This window comes from Leiobunum rupestre, chromosome 9 (genome assembly GCF_980474605.1).
Source record: "Leiobunum rupestre chromosome 9, qqLeiRupe1.1.hap1, whole genome shotgun sequence".
Classification (NCBI taxonomy): domain Eukaryota; kingdom Metazoa; phylum Arthropoda; class Arachnida; order Opiliones; family Sclerosomatidae; genus Leiobunum; species Leiobunum rupestre.
This window is the reverse complement of record NC_143392.1, coordinates 11,387,413-11,407,398: the sequence shown is the minus strand read 5'-3', so window position 1 is coordinate 11,407,398 and position 19,986 is coordinate 11,387,413. Positions and strand designations below refer to the sequence as shown.

General features: G+C 36.1%; 1 protein-coding gene across 2 annotated transcripts in view; it reads left to right on the top strand.

Annotated features, from left to right (window-relative positions):
- LOC149926526 (RYamide receptor-like) overlaps positions 1 to 19,552 on the top strand; it is a 77,501-nt gene extending 57,949 nt beyond the window's left edge. For both annotated transcript variants that reach the window (XM_090158640.1, XM_090158641.1), the window contains exons 3-6: positions 4,509 to 4,701; positions 10,154 to 10,309; positions 15,471 to 15,692; positions 18,133 to 19,552. In XM_090158640.1, coding sequence (XP_090014766.1) covers positions 4,509 to 4,701; positions 10,154 to 10,309; positions 15,471 to 15,692; positions 18,133 to 18,372 — 811 coding nt within the window. In that variant the 3' untranslated portion in view covers positions 18,373 to 19,552. The remainder of the gene's footprint in view (positions 1 to 4,508; positions 4,702 to 10,153; positions 10,310 to 15,470; positions 15,693 to 18,132) is intronic.
- The last annotated feature ends 434 nt before the right edge of the window (positions 19,553 to 19,986 follow it).

The following is a 19,986-nucleotide window of genomic DNA, read 5'->3' as shown; positions in this document are numbered from 1 at the left end:
TAATCAAAATTTCGGGTTAAAGCTCCCGCTAAAAGATATCGGCGCGATGGGAGACTTGGCCACTTATTGGAGCGTTATTAATTTGCAGGGTGTTCCTTTCAAAAACCCACTTAAGTCGCGCGGGAATTTCTACCGATATTTTTTCCCCGTGATCTGGACTGTTGGGATTCGAGCTGATGAGAATACTTTGCTGTTCCTATCAGTTATTAAGTGGATTTTCATTTTGTAGTAGGATCGGTTCCAGGCGTAGGTCGATCTGTAACCGTATTAATAAAGACACCTCCTGTTATCGGCAGGTTACTTTCTTCAGACTTTCAATCTATTTAATGATCTTTGCCTACTAGGCAAAGCGTGGGATCTTTAATGGGTTTATTTTTCGAGAAAAATTTAATTCGGAATGCGTAGTTTATTCCGGATTTTTCGGAGGTAATAATCTTAAAGCGTGTTAAGGTAAAACACTTAGAAAATTCATTAATACATTAATTCATATATATACAGGGTGGAAGCCTCAGCCGTGGTCTAGCCTCGGTACTTAATAATAATAATAATAATAATAATAATCAGCTAGGCTAATACCCAAGGCACCACTTTAGACCCAAGTCATCGAGAGACTGTTAATGCCATTAATTCAGGCATGGGCCAAATAATGATAAATCCAGGACATGACTCTGGTACCTTCACGCGTACTAAATCGGCCGTCCACTACAAGACACAGGCGGCCATTTTAGTAGGGGGGAAAAGGAGGAAAAATAAAAAAAAAATGGGGGCAAAATCAAGCAAGTTTCCGGTTTCCCGAACGCCATCTAGTGATGACTGAGTCGGAATTCGAAAATAAGTGGCGGTTGTAATTCGAAAATCCTGCCATATTTGGCCCCTCATTTTTTGATAAATTTTAACGATTCTAGGAAAGTATATGTTTAATATTAAATAATTATATACATGTATATTATACTAATTATGAACTTAGTACGTATAAAAATAAGTACTTACTTTAATAACCACACTATATATGATAACTGTGAATAAATATTCCAGGATATTTACTACGACGACCACGTGTATTATTTTTGAAAACTGTCCCTAAAACATTTGCCCCCAAAATGACGTAGGTCCGCGATCGCGCGTTTTTCCCAATAGGGGGCAATAGTGGTCGGGAGTTAGCGCTATTGGACGGGTTTTTCGCATAGAGTCATGTCCTGGATTTATCATTATTTGGCCCATGATTCAGGTGGCCGGGTTACAATGCGAAGGAGGATGGTGGCAAGCCCTTCATGCCACGCCAACCTTTCTAAACAGGTTCCCGGTTTCAGGACCAAATCGAGTGGACCAAATATAATTCATCCTAATATAGTAATATGCCAATAGAGTAGTATCGCTCTGTAGCTTTGGGCTATGGCCGCCATTTTGAGGGCAGTTTTTTATTTTATTCCATTTGTATAAGGATTCCATATCCTTTTTAGTTTTATTTTTTCTGTTTTTAACTTTTTCAGATAATCTCTGTTTTTTTTTCTGAAAGTGCTGCCATTAATGATTATCTGAAATATTTCCAACGCGCTGCTGAGCTCCATTTTTCGGAGCCGCTCTGTTTCAAAAGAGTGTAAGTTTATCTTACGGCAAATAAAAACCTTTAAACCTTTAAACCTTTTTTATCTATAGGCAAAAGTATGGGTGACGTCGACATACGTCACGCCGAAATTACGATATACAGCACGAAGCTGTGGAAGCTCTTACCCCATCTGGTGTCAGAGGCTACTACTAAACATTCTCAATGTTTCACTTTAAAGCAAGTGGTGGCTTTATCAAATAAAGTTTACAAACATGTTTCTAAAAGCGCTTCTAGGTGGCAGCACCTTCCGGGACTTAATGCGAAAGCGAGTTGTCTGCCAACTATTGGCTTCCCGAAACTACTTCTTTAATAAGTTAATAATCACGTGATTCCGAACTGCCAATTAACGCGAGAACCTTAAAATTTGCCACACCTTTTAGGCTAGATTTTGATGCTTACTCAAATTGGTTTGATTATTACGCTAACGACATCTAGTGCGAGCCAATGCAACTAGCCTGGAGCCGCCACTTGCTTTAAAACAATAATCGTACCGCCATCTATCGGATTTCAAAATTAAGAGTTAGCTGACGTCATTTGGCTTTATTTTACCCCTCTTACTTGCCTCCCGCTCGTCGACCATTGCCTCTGCCCTCAGCGGGGAGTCTAGCATCCACTCTTTGGGTTCCCGTAATGGAGGATGGGGCAGAAAGGGGAAAATCAAACATGGACGCTTCCAGGAAAATAGCGCGAAAAAGACCGCGAAAAAGAGTGTATAGCGTGTTTCTAAAATTATAATAATTTAAATTATAATTTATAAATAAATACATATCCCTACGCAATGTAATTTTGAGCATTTTACATGTTTCATTTTAATGGCGTAGATCGATACTTATCTCGTAAGAGATATATTATTAACCTCTGGTATAACACGTTTTATTCTTCTTCTACGTGACCAAGGACCGAAACTTTCCCTCAAGTTGTAATTATTTTTTTGGAACTGCCAGGTAACGATGCGGAATAATTGGGCCCATTTTAGTGAAAAATCTATTCACTCGGTGGCGCTAGTGTCGATAGAAATCGTTTCGCTGTCTCGTCTTCGGAGGACATCAAATCAGTAATTTCACTGCTTGTCGGAGGACATCCCTGAGCCTTTATTTAATGGGCAGTTAATGCTATTTTTCCCACGGGTAGGGGGCGGTACGTGGCGCGCCCCGTGGCAGCTCCGTAAAGCTTAATTGATATCTGAGAATTCCTCCCCCCCCCCGCCCCTTACCTAATGACGCTAATTAGGAAACAACTCTCTTTTATTACGATAAGCTTTCTCAGCTCTTTTTGGCTGACTATCGCCTTTCTCTCTAATGTCGACTCCGAAGAGTAGATCTTTAGAAGAGAAACGGGGGAATTTCCCGGTGTAGTTGACAGTGAGAACGATACTGGGTCAGTTTTTACACACAATCCAAGGGATTTGTATGTACTGGTTTCACGTATAGTGTAGCCGATGCCGCCGGGGCCGCCGTATCGTACATAACGCTAAAAAATCTGAGCCCAATCTTTTTTCCATTTTAGTCTTTTTTGGCGATTTACGCCTTAAAATCTACATATTTGTTTGTTTTTTTTTAAATTAGGAGCGACTTGGTTGAATATTATATTTTTAGTTAGTACTGATCATTTCTGAACTACACACTCAAAACGTACTATTGAAAAAACAGCAAATATGGTTAATAATTTACAGCAAGGTGCAGTTGAAGTGGGTTAACAGCAGTTTGTCGTAAAATTTACAGCTTTCTGCTGTATTTTGAAGAAAACAGTAGCGACTGTAAAAATTCATATTCGTACGGTTTTTAAAATGACAGTTATATTAAAATTAACAATATGAAACCGTGGTTGACGTTTTACTTCAAAAATGCGTAAAATTTACCACACGTTGCTGTTTTTTTCTGTTATAAACGGCAAGCGCTAGTATATAAAACAACTAATTATTATTTAGTTGTCAAAACATTTTTTAAATCGCACCCCACGCAAAATTCTATATTAATTACAACCCTTGTTCATCGTGTACTTAATCATTTGAAACCAAGTTAATAGTTTACTTTCCTTTGGTTTTCATTATAACTCTAAAGTACAAAGGCTCGAGCTAAACGTGATCAACTAGAGTTGTAATCATTTCTAATATTTTCAATAAGTTTTTCTATTGAATTATGAAAATATTATGTTAAGATTTTGGTTTAATAATTCACAAAAATTGTATGTACTTCTATCATGAGTTGATTAATAAAATATTTGAAATGTTTTAATTAGGCCTAAGCCATTGTGTTAATGGTTTGATCCGTAAAATGTTTGATGAAATTTTGAGGTTGTGAATAGGTTCTGTACTAAATACGTTTGATAACTAGAAGTACGGCAAACACTGGAATTTTACCGTATTAAATACGTCTGGAATGAAGGTTAAATAAACAGCGATACTCTGTAAATATAACTTTATCTTGCTGTATTTTTAAACAGCAGAGTGTCCAGTAAATTTAACAGGAAGCATGACAATAAAGAAAACATTCAGAGTTGGTTGTGAAATTAACAGCATTCTGTTGGCATCTATGCTGACCGCAGATTACTGTAAAATTTACAATAATATTTTTCTGTGTGTACGATTTCGGTCGCATTAAGAAATTCGAATTTTAAGTGAGATATCTGACCAATTCGTGGGACCTCTCAACCCGCGTACCCACTATGGTCATATTTGAATTTCGTGCCATCTAACTCGTTCACTACCTTATTTCCAAAACTAGGTAACTCGAAAAATTCTTTTTCGATAAAATTCCTCATGGGTTTATTAAGTTAATGTACAAGATGATTGGAAATTTGTTCAAATTTAATATTTGAATTATAGTTAATACATGGGGAGGATTGTGTGTACTTAAATGTCCGTGACATCTTGTTTTTGACCTAATGTGATTATTTTTTTAAGGTACTACGCCATTTTATACCCACTGACGTCCAGATGGACCAAATCCCGAGGTCCATTCATAGTCGTCTCGGTCTGGGTAGTGGCTATCGGATTGTCTAGCGTTCAGTTTGTACATGGTCAAGCGGTCAAGTTCAGCTTTAATGGAAAATATTATTACAACTGCGAGGAGGTCTGGGATGAGACCCAAGGCAAGGTGAGACGAACATCCTTCTTTTTGACCTAGATTATTTATTAAAACTTGTAAGTTGGCAAGCCAAAATATACCTCTCCTCGGAATAGTTTCTAATTTTCAGCGAAGTGTAACGTGTGTCCGTGGTTCTGTGGTAGAACGCTCACCTGTCGTGCAGGAGGGCTCGGGTTCGAATCCCTCCCGATACTAACGCGAATTGAAAAAATTATATACTACACGCAATGACAAAAAGAGGACCCTTTTGGAAAAGCTTTTCCCTAATTCCAAGACACTGCGAACGCAGTGATTACACTTTGGCCTGAAAATGCGTCAGACCGACAGACAGACCCACAGACACACACAACACCCACAGACACGGTGATTGTAAAACCCCTCCTAGGGTACATAGTTCCCTCGGGGAGGTAAAAATTATTGAATTTATTTATTGAATATAATCTCAAAATAACATTTTCTTTCGAAATGAGGTGGTAGTAATTTTTATTTTTTTAGTTTATCAGTTATTTTTTTATTCAATTTCGAAATTTTTATACGGTTTCAGTCCTTTCAATACGTAATCCGTAATATCGTTTCGAAATTATAGCAATTTATCGTTTTTTTAGAAGACCACTTTTATACGTACAAACATTTTAGTGACTGGTGAACTGGAAAAATTTCAAGCTAAATCACTTTTTTATTAGCAAAAAAAGTAAAAAAAAAAGGTTCTATTAACACGATCCAACATTTTTTGGCGAACACTAAACTCAAACAGAGTGGATTCGTGTGCATTTGAGAAAACATTTCCAAAACGTTTTAGCCATACAAACGCTTTTGTTGGACAAGTTTTGTCCAGTTTTTGTTACTGAGGCTTAGATCCAAATATTTAAATCTAATACTTTTCTTACACATTCTTTTGAAAGTACAAAACTAAATTATAATAATATTAAATACCTTTACGCTATTATGTGGGTTTTTGTTCACCTGTTTGGGGTTTTTTGAGCAGGTTAAAAAGTGTAGCCCTATGACGTCATTTTACTCCAATTCGGTCTTGACGAAAAAATCGAGTTGGAGTAAGAAGGGAGTAGTTAAAGGTTAAAGGTGGTGAGGTCATCAATATATGACTCATTTTTCTCATTTATTTAATAATAATAATAATCAGCTAGGCTAATACCCAAGGCACCACCTTAGGCCTAAGTCATCAAGCGACTTTTAAAGTCAATAAATAGCATTTAACATTAATGGGATATTCGTTATTAAAAGCTTGCCACATTGTGAAGATGTTCAAAACCCGTCATGTTTTCGTGAAACGAAATTTAAGCAGACGAATTTTCTATATAAGCTAGATTAGTCCCTCTACACCTCCTTTCGAGGAGGAGCAAAAAGTGTAACCTTAGAGCTTTGGAACCAGCGAACAAAATTCGGGACAGGGTAAATCTTACAACGAGAACAGGCGAATAAAACGTTTTAGGGTAAAACGTTTACACTTTTGGTCCTCGGACAGGCGAAAAAAAACCACCTATTGAAAATATTACCATGGAAACGAAATCACGTGAGCGCGATTGTGTACATATTATCTGAGACTTACCCCTCGCAGTTTATATAGTGCTTGTTAAAATAATGGAAATTTTTAACCTTTACGGCAGCAACAAGTGTTCCCTTTTAACCAGGTAGCTTTTTTGACATAATAAGACTTAGCAAAAACACGACGTTCTGTTTACAGGTTAAACGTTTCCATTATTACAACAAGCACTATATAAACAATAACTTGCGGGTCCTGGAGGATGATTTATTGAAGCGTCTATTGAATCCGCGTAACTGTTTATTACTATTATTAATATTAATCAGCTAGGCTAATACTCAAGGCACCACCTTAGGCCTAAGTCATCAAGCGACTTTTGAAGCCATTAATTCAGGTGGCCGGGTTACAATGCTTATGAGGATGGTGTCAAGCCCTGCATGCCACGCGATCGAGCCAACAGTTCCCTACACTAACTATTAACGTTAACCTCATTTTAATGGTCTACCAGGATACTTCTCTTAAAGGGAGTATAACCCTACGTGTTTGGTAGGGTGCACTAAGCTTACTCAAAAATCCACACGAGGCGCTACGGTGAAATAGTAGGATGATTTCCAGATAAAACCTCTATAGCACGCTGTTAATGACCTATACTTTATACTAGAAATCTACTCGTATATTTGGGTTTAAGGTCAGAACCCTACTGATTTCCCCGTTATATTTTTAAACAAAAGCATCGTAAGTAGTGAATTAACTATATCTCAATGATTACGTAAATAGTTAAGTCATAAACGTGCTATATTTGGAAATATATTTTCTTCTTGTAGGTTTCCCTAACTATCTATTAAATATCGATTTGATCCCCATTCAGTAAGAAAATTCGTGGTAAAAAATTCTTGTTTATTATATCAAAAACACACCTATGAGTTTTTATTTTAGGCGCCTGGGAGGAATGGAAAATTTTGTCCGTAAATTACGATAAAGGTTATACTCCCTTTAAGAGACATATATTATACACTTCTGATACAATTGAAAAAAATAGTAACTAACAAGCTGGAAACCTTTCTAACTCGACAACTTCGACGTGAAATTTGTGACCCGTGATATTATAAGCAAAAGGTGTCAACAAATAGTGTATAGGTCCCCACTCATTTTTTCCACTCCTCCATGGCTAACAGACAGATTAATCTTCTGGAATCTGTCCTCTTAATCTGCCCTATTTGAACTGTGTAGCCTGACCTAGAGCCCTCCCCTGCTAGTTTGCAGAGAGTCGATATCCCCATTTTGTTAATCCGTAACGCGTCGCCCCTGTACGCGTACTTTCCCGTCGAAGCGCCGCGATACTTTTATTATTAATGCCTTTCCTCATAACCACTTTATCACTGCCACCTATCGACAGCATCACAAGTATATAATGTATCTCATATCTTGGAGGAATAAAACAAGTATACTTATTTTATTCCTCCAAGCTCATATAGATAAATATTCGCTAATGTTATTCGCTTGGGACATTTATTTTCGCAAGCTCTGGTCAACATTCTTGCTCCGGTTGATTAAAAAAAAGGTTTTGAAGAATATTTAAAACAGTGCTAGAAATACTAGCTTTTGTAAAAATATTAAAATATAAAAAGTAAATAAATTAATAATAAATGAAATAATAAATTAAATAGTAAATTAAATAATAAGTTAGGCGTAAATAATAAATTAAATAGTAAATTAAATAATAAGTTAGGCGTAAATAATAAATTAAATAATAAAATAAATAATAAAATAAATAATAAAATAAATAATAAAATAAATAATAAAATAAATAATAAAATAAATAATAAAATAAATAATAAAATAAATAATAAATTAAATAATAAATTAAATAGTAAATTAAATAGTAAATTAAATAGAAAATTAAATAGAAAATTAAATAGAAAATTAAATAAAAAATTAAATAAAAATTAAATAAAAATTAAATAAAAAAATTAAAAAAGAATTAAATAAAAAAAATTAAAATTAAATAAAAAATGTATTAATATAATTTATATATATATATATATATATATATATATATATATATACATATATATATATATATATATATATATATATATATATATATATATATATATATATATATATATATATATATATATATATATATATATATATATATATATATATATATATATATATATATATATATATATATATATATATATATATATATATATATATATATATATATACTTCTCAAACTCCGGCCTTTGTATAAAGTAACATTGGCCCTCTGGTTTTGATGTTGCTGCTGCGTCAGGGGTGACGTATCGATGATGTTTTACTACGAATAGCTCTGGATATAAGGATAAATTCGACGAGATACCCTGTTTTTAAGTATATTGAGTCAGAAATTTATATACCGGTGCCCCAAGCGAATCAAACAGCCTACTACACCGGTGGTCTCATCATAATGCCCTACGCCAGCGTCCACCACCCCGGTCAGGTGACAAATCCAGCATGGGTAGCAGTACTCTAGTATTGATGGTCTCACCCTCGACGCAAGCCACTCAACCCAGCAGAAGGTGCAGCAATGGCTGGACCAATTCACACTTCGCGCACAGCTGTGGGATAGAGAGTGGATGCAGCAACTCCAACCGACACCCTAACTACGTAGGTAGTGAGCCACACTATTCAGAAAGGGCTCCTAAAGGGGAACATAACCCGGCACAGCTGGCACCGGAAATCCCGGTGTGCTCCAAAAGGCCGGGAAACAGGACCACCATGCCCTCATACGGAGGCCCACCGCCCCACAGCAGGCTACCCAATCCTCCGAGGCGACCAGTTTGCCTGGACCCTCTCCGTTAGCCTGAGCCGAAACCCAGTTTCCAGCCCATACCTGACCGAAGTCGGAGGTGGAGATAGGACCATTTGATCAGAGCTAACATCTCCCAGTGCGCCACCGCCCTTAAGGGTTACAAGAGCCGGACCCCGATTCCCCGGTAAAGCCACCAGTTATTGCACACTCTGACCCATTAAGGGCCTGTTTTTAAGTATAGACTAAACTGAACCGTGACGAATGAGCTACATAAAAACAAGTTCAGCAAGAGTAGCTTATTTTATGGAAAGGGGTATTGACTGGCGCCCTCTAGAGCCTACATTTTCAGAAAGTCGACAAAAATGAAGTCTATAAAGTATATATTATTAATTATTTACTGTTATTATCATTATTTTATAATTAAAAATTATTATACTTCAGTCAGAAAATTTAATTCTAAACAATTATCTCCTCATTTTTGAATTTTTAATCAGAGTGAGGAAAAAATATCCCACTTTTGCATTATCCAGATGGCGCTACAGACTCCACCCCTCCACCACCCGTACCGGGGGAAATTCGACCATGATATCCAGATGATATCCCTAAGTAGGAATAAAAACATTTTTCATATAATAAATGGAATAAAATGAAATTAAATGGAATAAAATGAAATTAAATGGAATAAAATGAAATTAAATGGAATAAAATGAAATTAAATGGAATAAAATGAAATTAAATGGAATAAAATGAAATTAAATGGAATAAAATGAAATTAAATGGAATAAAATGATATTAAATGGAATAAAATGAAATTAAATGGAATAAAATGAAATTAAATGGAATAAAATGAAATTAAATGGAATAAAATGAAATTAAATGGAATAAAATGAAATTAAATGGAATAAAATGAAATTAAATGAAATTAAATTAAATAAAATAAAATAAAATGAAATTAAATTAAATAAAATTAAATAAAATTAAATAAAATTAAATAAAATTAAGTTAAATTAAATTAAATTAAATTAAATTAAGTTAAATTAAATAAAATTAAATAAAATTAAATTAAATAAAATTAAATAAAATTAAATAAAATTAAATTAAATAAAGATAATATATACTTCTGGTAGCGCAAAATTGACTGAAATCCGTCTTTCGGCCAGGTCTTCGCGGTGGTGGTTTTTGTAGTCAGTTTCTTGCTGCCGATGCTAGTGCTGCTGTTCACCTACACCTCGATTGGATGGAGACTGTGGACGCATACTTCTCCCGGAAATCAAGACAACACTAGAGACCATCAGCAGCTAATGGCCAAACTCAAGGTACGTTTTTTCCCTTTTAGTTTCCTCCCCTCTTTGGATACCTGTATGTGTTAGCAACCGCTAGTCTTTAGAGTAAACACGGCATAATCGATTAGTTAAATAGATTCATTTATGCGGGAGAGAATGGGCTGTTCATCTTTAGGGGATTACTTTTTGTTATTATTGGTGGCTTCTCTGTTTTTACTGGCTATAAGAAAAACATCTTAGCAATGAATTATTCTCTAGCCACGGTCTCGGTCACTGTTTATTTAGCGTGTGCAATAAGATGATAATGAGCCGCTGCGTTAGTGGCGTCGGAGGTTTCCTCTATTCGAATCTAGATGGCGCTGCGACGTCACGTTTCTCCGACGATCTAGAGAACTTCTAGCGTCGTTTATTCGAGACCGAAAACTATCGCTACGCCCTCTTTTGGCGGAATTATTGACTTATTTTAGTAGGCAATAGATGCTCACCATAAAAGTCAAATATAGAATTTTAGATACCACAACTAGCCTGTTTTTTCGTTATACTGTCAAATCGGTCTTCAAAGTTCTGGCAGCAATGTTTGGCAGGGAGGGGGGGGCAAGACAGTTGGGAATGATTTTATGGAAAGAAGTATTAACCTTTTCAGTGTACATAGAGCCACGAAACGGCTAACGTGAGAAGCTCATAACATGGAGAAAACACAAAACAGCATAAAATTATTAAAAATAAATTATAAAATTCAAATAATTTTAACCTTTTCTAGATTCTGCCTATTACCAAGTGGGCCAGATGGGCCGTTCATGAAGTGGGCCCACTTAAACATGATAGTGTTATAGTTGCTAAGGCTGCAGGCCCTTTTTGTCTCATGGCAATTAATAATATTAGACCCGGTACGCCACTATTGGGTACCATAATGAGTTCTTACGCTACTGGCTAGGAAAACGCTAATAGCGTCTACTAGCACGCTAACTGTCCCTTAAACGGTCACGGTGTGCAATAACTGGTGGCTTTACCGGGGAGTCGGGGTCCGTCTCTTGCAACCCATAAGGGCGGTGGCGCACTCGGAGATGTTAGCTCTGATCAAATGGTCCTATCACCACCTCCAACTTCTGTCAGGTAGGGGCTAGATAATGGATTGCAGCTTAGGCTAACCTGCATCGGTATGAGGCGCTGTGATTAGGGATGTACCGATATGGGTACAGCCGTTATATCGGCCGGCCGATATAACGGCGGTAATATCGGACGATATATCGGCCAATATTAACAAATTTATCTATCATAACAGTAGTGTATGTTATCAAAACTTTGTAAAAAAAATGAGACAGTACACTGTAATACCATTTTATTCTAATTTTTCGTGAAAAAAAGTTTGCAAGAGCATATCCGAATATATTTCTTTTCATTTTACGTGATACATATTTTCTCTCACAAATCCAATATCGTTGTTTTTAATTTGTTTACACTCTTAACCCCCTGTCTAGAAAAAGGTATGATCTAGGCTTCTAGCTTCTGAAGTCTGGCGTACGTGGCACGGCCAATCAAATCAAATATTATCATTAGTTAATCGATAATTTTCTGAAAATATTTTTCTAATACCGGTATATAAGCCAATATCGGCTTCACTTAAGCCAATATTTGCCGATACCGATATTAGAAAAATAAGCCGATATATCGGTGCATCCCTAGCTGTGACCCTTGTTCCCAGCCTTTTGGAATCAGAACGGGGCTCCAGTGTCAGCTGTGCCGGGTGTTGCGCTGGGCCGCAGTGTGCGCGTCGTCCACCACTTCTGAAGGGCTGGCTCTCTACCTACGTAGGTAGGGTGTCGGCTGGAGTTGCTAGAACACCCGCTCTTATCCCCACTGCTGCGCGTGAAGTGAGGGGTTGCTCGTCCCATTGTGGCACCTTTTTCTGGGTTGAGTGGCCTTCGTCGAAGGTGCGACCATTGGCAGTAGGGTTCTCTCGCTGCCTCTGGGGGTTTTGTCATCTGTCCGGGCTGTGGACGCTGCCGTAGGGCATAGTGATGATGACCTCCGGAAGGAATCCATACCTCTACTTGGAATGCTTATCGCGGCAGATTTTCGTCTCGATGTGGCTGACGGTTTTTTTTTGACGTCACTATGTTAACCATGAATGTATTAATTTCAACCATGAATATCGAACTATATCATTACCCTTTCTACCATCTGGGGCTAAGATGGGCGGTGTCTTTCTGCGTGTTATGTAATAACTTGAGCCAATTAGGAGACAGGTATTTGTCGTTGACTCGATCCGCAAAACGTTTCCGGGATTACGCGATTTAACCGGTGAAGAAAATGACTCGTGATTCTTAGAAAAATACCTGTACTCTTACCAAATTACTTGATAATCATAAATAAAAGAATTTATTATTAATATTCTTACCTATTTTCGTTCTATCAAAAAGATGTGTATTAAAATTTAAAAACTAAATTTCTAGCTAAGCCTTAATTGGCACTGAAATCTAGTCCAGTTTCAAAACCTTGCCCTTCAATACCATTTTTGGACGGTGGCGGGTGACCAACGTCATAATAACTAAGCCCCTCCCATCCTAGCGACTGAGACCAGACTACCTAATGTGGTTCAATATTCATGGTTAAAATGAATACATTCATGGTTAACTTAACAAACAACAACGTGAGAAAGGGAGCGCGCGCAGAGGGGATTTTGTCTCTCGTAGGCGGGGCCAAAGCCGTCAGAGTGATCTTACCATACGCGATGCGGCAGGATAAGCATTCCAAGTGGCGGTATGAATTCCTGTTTCCGGTGATAGGGGTATAATCCCATGAGCACCGGGCTATAAATCTGACTAACACGCTAGCATGCTACCTAATCTAATTTTCGACCGCAACCAAAAGAAGACGAAGCGATAGGTTCTGGTTAAGAAATGACGTCAGTTTGTGTGACGTAAGAGCTGTATTTTGTTATATCGCTGTTGCCAGCTGTTCTTCAAGCTAGAAGTACTCAATTTTTGATCGAAGGTCGTCATAAAATTATAAAATGTTTAAATTCGAAATTCCCTCCAACGATTTACCGGAAAGTTGTGCTAGTGCCTTTCCGCCAAATGTACTAGATATTTTGCCTTTCTTAACCTGAAACTGAGTATATTTTCCTGCGTCCATTTAGTTTCGCCATTGCAAGATAGGTGGCGCCACGGTAAAGGGGTGCATTTTTAATTAAAGTTTGCAGTGTTGCCAGACGTACGATAATTAACGTATTCGTCGATAATTTCGTGCTATTTTTTTGAGCCGTACGATATTTTCATCGGCGTAATATATTGTACGCTATTTTCGAAAATTCATCCGGCACGTACGATAATGCACACCATATTTTTAATCTGGCAAAAAATTGGCTAAAACTGCTGTTTTCAATAGTTCGAACTTGATATAAGTGTTATTAAAAAATAATTTATCATAAATATAGCTTCTATCAATTTTAACATCAATATTCCCACAAAATTCAAATTGGCCGACAATTAGCTTTTCAGTTTACAAACAGACACGTAGCGGCCAACGCGAGAAGCTTGTAAACTGTTGGATTTGTGTTTTATCCAAAGTTGCGTGGCTCTATGTAAACTGAAAAGGCCAATTATCTCGCGTACGATAATTGTTTTTCTGAAATCGATATTTTGACCATGGTGCGATAATTGTTTTTCTGAAATCGATACTACTTTGACCATGGTACGATTATTGTTTTTCTGAAATCGAGAATATGTTGACCATGGTTGAATAATTGTTTTTCTGAAATCGAGAATATTTTTACTATGGTACGATAATTAATTTTCTGAAATCGATAATATTTTGACCATGGTACGATAATGGTTTTTCTAAAATCGATAATATTTTGACCATGGTACGATAATTGTTTTTCTAAAATCGATAATATTTTGACCATGGTACGATAATTGTTTTTCTGAAATCGAGAATATTTTGACTATGGTACGATAATTAATTTTCTGAAATCGATAATATTTTGACCATGGTACGATAATTGTTTTTCTGAAATCGAGAATATTTTGACTATGGTACGATAATTAATTTTCTGAAATCGATAATATTTTGTCCATGGTACGTTAATTGTTTTTCTGAAATCGATAATATTTTGATTATGGTACGTTAATTGTTTTTCAGAAATCGATAATATTTTGACTATGGTACGCTAATTAATTTTCTGAAATCGATAATATTTTGGACATGGTACGATAATGTTTTTTCTAAAATCGATAATATTTTGAACATGGTACGATAATGGTTTTTCTAAAATCGATAATATTTTGACCATGGTGCGATAATTGTTTTTCTGAAATCGATAATTTTGACCATGGTGCGATAATTGTTTTTCTGAAATCGATAATTTTTTGACCATGGTGCGATAATTTTTTTTTAAATCGATCATATTTTAAAAATGGTACGATAATTTTATTTTTTAAATCGATCATATTTTGACCATGGTACGATAATTTTATTTTCTGGACCTGGCAACGCTGCCAGGTTGGTACTTCTAGCTTTATGAACTCGTATTGTAGGCGATATATAATGATCATTATGATGACGTTGAAGGTTGGATTATTATTTCTTCATTAAGTAAACTTTCAAAAATATACATGTATATATTTGGTATTTATGTAATATTGAAATTGGACGCCAGGAGGAAGCTAGTTCAAAGCAGTTCATTTAGGTTCAGTGAAATGAGTATAATACCATAAGCCTATCAACCCTAAGTTTGAATCGAAAGGCAGTGTTGGTTCAAGCTAACGACGGTCGAAAGTACAGCGCTAAATCCACCCGGTGGCGGAAAAGAGAAACGTAACGCGTCCCGCAATGCATGATGCCAGCTGCTTTAGTAAGAGAGAGGTGCGTAGAGAGAGAAAGGGGGAAGGAAGAAGCTTCAATTTATCTCTACCAGGTGCCGATACTATCGCCTGATTTCTTTTTCGCCCGTCCAGTGGTGGTACAAAGGGCGCTATGCGCGTTTCAAATTTAGGGTTGATAGGCTTATGATAATACATTAGGCAGTTTAAGGGTTTAGCGTTGTATCAACTTATTTATTTATAAGGCGTGGTTATTTTACTGGCGTCTCTCCCTTTTATATTTTTTCTTTTGTTTGCAACTGTCTGGAGTGTCTCGAGTAAACACGATAATAACAATAATTATGTTTGACAATTATGTGTCTGTGACGCAGGCGGCTAAAATGTTGGCTACCGTGGTTTTGCTGTTCGCCATTTGCTGGCTGCCCATCCAGATCTTCAGCCTCTTGATCTACTTGAATCCGGGGTTCACGACCTTTCTGACTAACCACGAGTACTACACGTATATTGGCGTCTTTTTCGTCTGTCACTGGCTCTCGATGGCAAACAGTTTCGTCAATCCCATCATTTACTGTTTCATGAGTGATTCTTTCAAGGTAAAAAACTTTTACCACAATTTGTGGAAAGCCCTCTTTGTTTGCGAGAAAGTAATTTGGTCAATAGGCTTCAAGCTTAATGTAAATAACGCCATCTACTTTTATAATTGTCAACTGATTGTGTGACGATATAGCAGACTACTCTTAAATATTTTTTGGTTGAAACTAGGGTTATTTAATTTTAGCAGATTGGATTACGGAAAAATTCGTAGTCAGACTTGCTTTCTAAAATTCAATTTTTTTATCGTTATTGCACAGTAGCGCCATCTATGAAATAAATATTTTCGGGAAATATTTATTTATTTTCCAAGTTATAAGAGTAAATAAGGTTTATTAAATTATTTTCATAACTAAACGATCCCATCATAATTGTTATAGAAGGAGCTTCTAAAAAATCAAAATAAAATAGCTCTCATCAGCCAGTCGGACTATCAAAATTTAAACTACGCACGAAGTCTATATGTTCTTCCGTGTCATGTTACTGTTAGTTTCGCGCAGTTTTTATCGTGCGTTTATTCTATAACGAACAACTTTATAGGTACCATTAGTGCCAAACGGTTTCCATAAGTCTGTCAGTTAGTCAGTGACGTAAAATAAGCGCCTCTAGCGAGAAAAATAAGCAACTTTAAAAACAATTTATAACTCGCCAGTCCTACACCTCGGCACAATTCTCAGCATGATCACAATCAGTGTTGCCGCTAGGTATTTTCTGAATGTACTTTTATAGAATTTTGTACTTTTGCTATAAAAACAGGGCGCCCCCTATTTCTGTATATTTTTAATGCCAATAAGTTTTAATAGATGGTGCTGAACTTTATTTTTCTCAGAAATGTTCAATTTTAAATTGAAATGTAGTACAACCAAATTTTGGTAACTTTGAACATGTAAATCTAACATAGTCAGGAGCTTCTTAAAGGTCGTTTTTCTCATAATTTTACGGTTTTGATAGACCTCGGAGTAAAATTTCCCAAAATTCTGAAACGTACTAAAATTCTCCTTAAAATTTTTAAAATGTATTTCTGTACTTGGTTATTTCAAACCGTACCGAAAAAGTACAAATGTACCAGTTTCGGCAACACTGATGACAATATAAGGTGAGCCAACTCCACTAGCCATTTGAGGTAATAAACAATAAAGGTGGGTTTTTTAAATGCGAGAGTAACGCCTTCTATCGGATAGTTTCCCGTCAGTTGTTCTTTTAAATATATTTTAGGGATGGCTGTGAAAATTTTAAAAATTGGGAGAGCAGACAAAATACATAGCGCCATCTCTTTATCTTGCGGATAAAAAAATTTAGCGGTGCTTCCAACCAGTTTTGTTATTATATTTGTCGCGTATTTTAATTTTTTGTTTGTGTGTTCATTTTATTGCATTGTTCGCTATTTTCTATTGGTTTTATTTTGAATCTGGTGCGCTTGGTGTGAAGGCTCATTGCTATATACACCAACTAAATCCATACTCGTTATTCTGTCCCCCCCCCCCCTTCAGCCACTTTTCAAAAAATGGGCTGAGTTGGATATCCTTATCAGACTCCATTCAAGTACTCGCTATAAGCTTCGTGCGTAGTTTAAACTTTAGTCAGAAGTATCGCCGCCTACCGACTGAGTTTTAAATCGAATGTGTGAAAGCTGTCTGTTCATTCAAAATGATCTCGATATAAAAGCTGAACGTTTCAGTTAAAGAACATTCATATTCAAAAGTCGTCTGCTATTTCTTCACACATTAAGTTGACAGGTATTAAAGTAGATGGCGCTATCGTTTCTAAGCTCGAAGCCTATTAAGATAAGGCCTTGTACTGAAGTCCATCAACATTGTGTGGTGGTCATTGAAGAAATGGTTCTCAATAAATATTTATCTTGTGAAACCGATCTGACACATTTTTATGAATTATAATTATGAACCAAAGGTGACATAATTACCAAAAGTGTGTCAATTGGACCTATTTCTTAATGAATGTTTCGAGCGAAATAAAAGTTGGGAGGGGAGAAGGGAAAGTATTCCTTGGGGAGGGAAGGAATTTAAAACCAACAAATAACGCTTCATGGTGAGGAACGGAGGAACTGCGTAGCACTGGTCAAAGTTAGTGTATTTTTTGATTTTTCGTCGTTCTGTGGAGACGCTATCGCCATCTACCTACCATAGACTAAAAAAGATCCAGAAACAATAAATAGTCTTTTATGTGGTCGATCTCGAGTCGAGCATTCATTAAACCTTTAGCATACGAAAGTACAGGGATTGTTACACTTTTTTTAATTATGTCACTTTTGTATAAACTTATGCTAATACTGGTCACTCTTTCGTAAACCTCATTGTATACGAAGCAGGCTTAACCCTAATGGTGTCGGCATTTGTAGTAGGCGGAAAATGCACACTTTCATTCACTTGGGAGTACTGGTAAAATTTTGTGACGATTGTGTTTTTGTTTCATTTCAATTGAAAGACGGATCTGAAGCAGTTGTTCCACAGTCTGATGAAACCATCAGGAAAAAGCGGGAAGCTTTTTTCCAACCGAAGCAGTTATGGCAGTTCCTTCCGCACCACTACCGTCAGCAGCACTCACAGCTGTAGCGTCTCGCGCAATTACGGCCTTGCCTCGGTCAAATCGAACCATTCCACTCATCGCGTTCCAGTGGCCTCCAAATTGGTCACCGTCAACGCCAACGGATGCACCGAAGTGTAATTTTCAAAAACGTTATTGTTTTAGAGAAACGGATCTTTGATTCCTGTCATACACGTTCGTTAAATTGAATTCCGCGCCATTAGATTTGCTGAAAACATTACTTCGCTATTCTAACATTAGATGGCGCCATTAACCTGGTGAGAAACATTACTTCGCTATATTGACATTAGATGACGCCGTTAACTTAGTGAGAAACATTACTTCGCTACTTTGACATTAGATGGCGCCATTAACTTGGCGAGAAACATTACTTCAATATACGGACTTTAGATGGCGCCATCGTCTCTAGAGAGACACTCGGCTTTCGAAATCGATACTGTTTTCTTTCGCGGTTAATAGATGGCGTTACGGTCTCGAGGAAACTGATTTCGAGGATAAATGTGAAACTTTGTACGCGAATTTCAAATCGCGTTCTACGTGTGAACAATTCGCAACTATCGTTGAGTTGATTCAATTAACTCGACTTTAGTTGTTTATATATTACTGACAAATATAAATAATTAATACGTATTTTATTCGTTAAAGTTAAAGTATTCTATTCTAAAAATCATTTTCGTAGGTGTTGAAATAATGTATGTAAAAAACAGAGAAATTAATACATTTAAAAGACCGATTGCAACGGGTCTTCGTAAAGCACTTCAGTACAATTCGGTCAAATTTTAACAGCTGTAAACCAAAAAAAAGAACTTGTTCTATGAATATGTATAGTTGTATATATATATTGCCGTTACTATTCGGTATTTAACGGTGAAATTTCATCAATGAATGTGCCATATTTTAAAGTGGACGATTTGGAAAACATATCCTACAGGCAGAAGCTAATGTGGATATTGGTCTTAGGTTGACGTTATTTCGACTCTCCCCCTAGCGAGCGCTGTCAAAGGCTACGTGTGACGCGTTAGCAAGCGGACGCAAAACGGCAACGAATCCCGTAATGCAGTTTGTCTTGTGAATAGGAAGTGTCGCACTTATGTGTAATATTATATACTTATGGTATAAATAATTACATTCTTTGGCAAATATTTTACTGAGTGACGTCATCAAAGAAATACCCTCTCAGTAAATATTTTACATACTTATGGTATAATATTATATTTGGCTGAAACGCTTTGGAACGAAAAATATATTTAAAAGGCAATAATTATATATTTTTAATCTTGAAACAAATTGAATTATTAAATGTAGGTGTAATAAATGTAATATTCGGAGTCCTATTTAATTTTTGGACCGTTAAAAGTTTAGTTTAGCTCGCTTACTCTAGCTTAAAATTTATGCTTAAAATTAATTATAAATTAAAAAAGATGTTAATTAAATATAAATTAAAGAAGTAGTTACACATTTTCTTAATAAGCATCCCATTTTTAATTGAATAAAAACATTTTTGGGAAATAATCCCCACATATTCACTGCCCTTTTAATACAATTTTACTTTTATCATTCAAAAAACTGTACATTTGTTGTCGTTATTTTAACTATAGTACAAACAGAAAGTACCACAACATTGTTTTTTGGGGGGGAGGGGGAAAAATACATGTACATACAGTTTTACATTCAGAATTATTCATTTGCTATGTATAATTTGTACAAATAATCTTGGCAACTTTAGAAAATGTT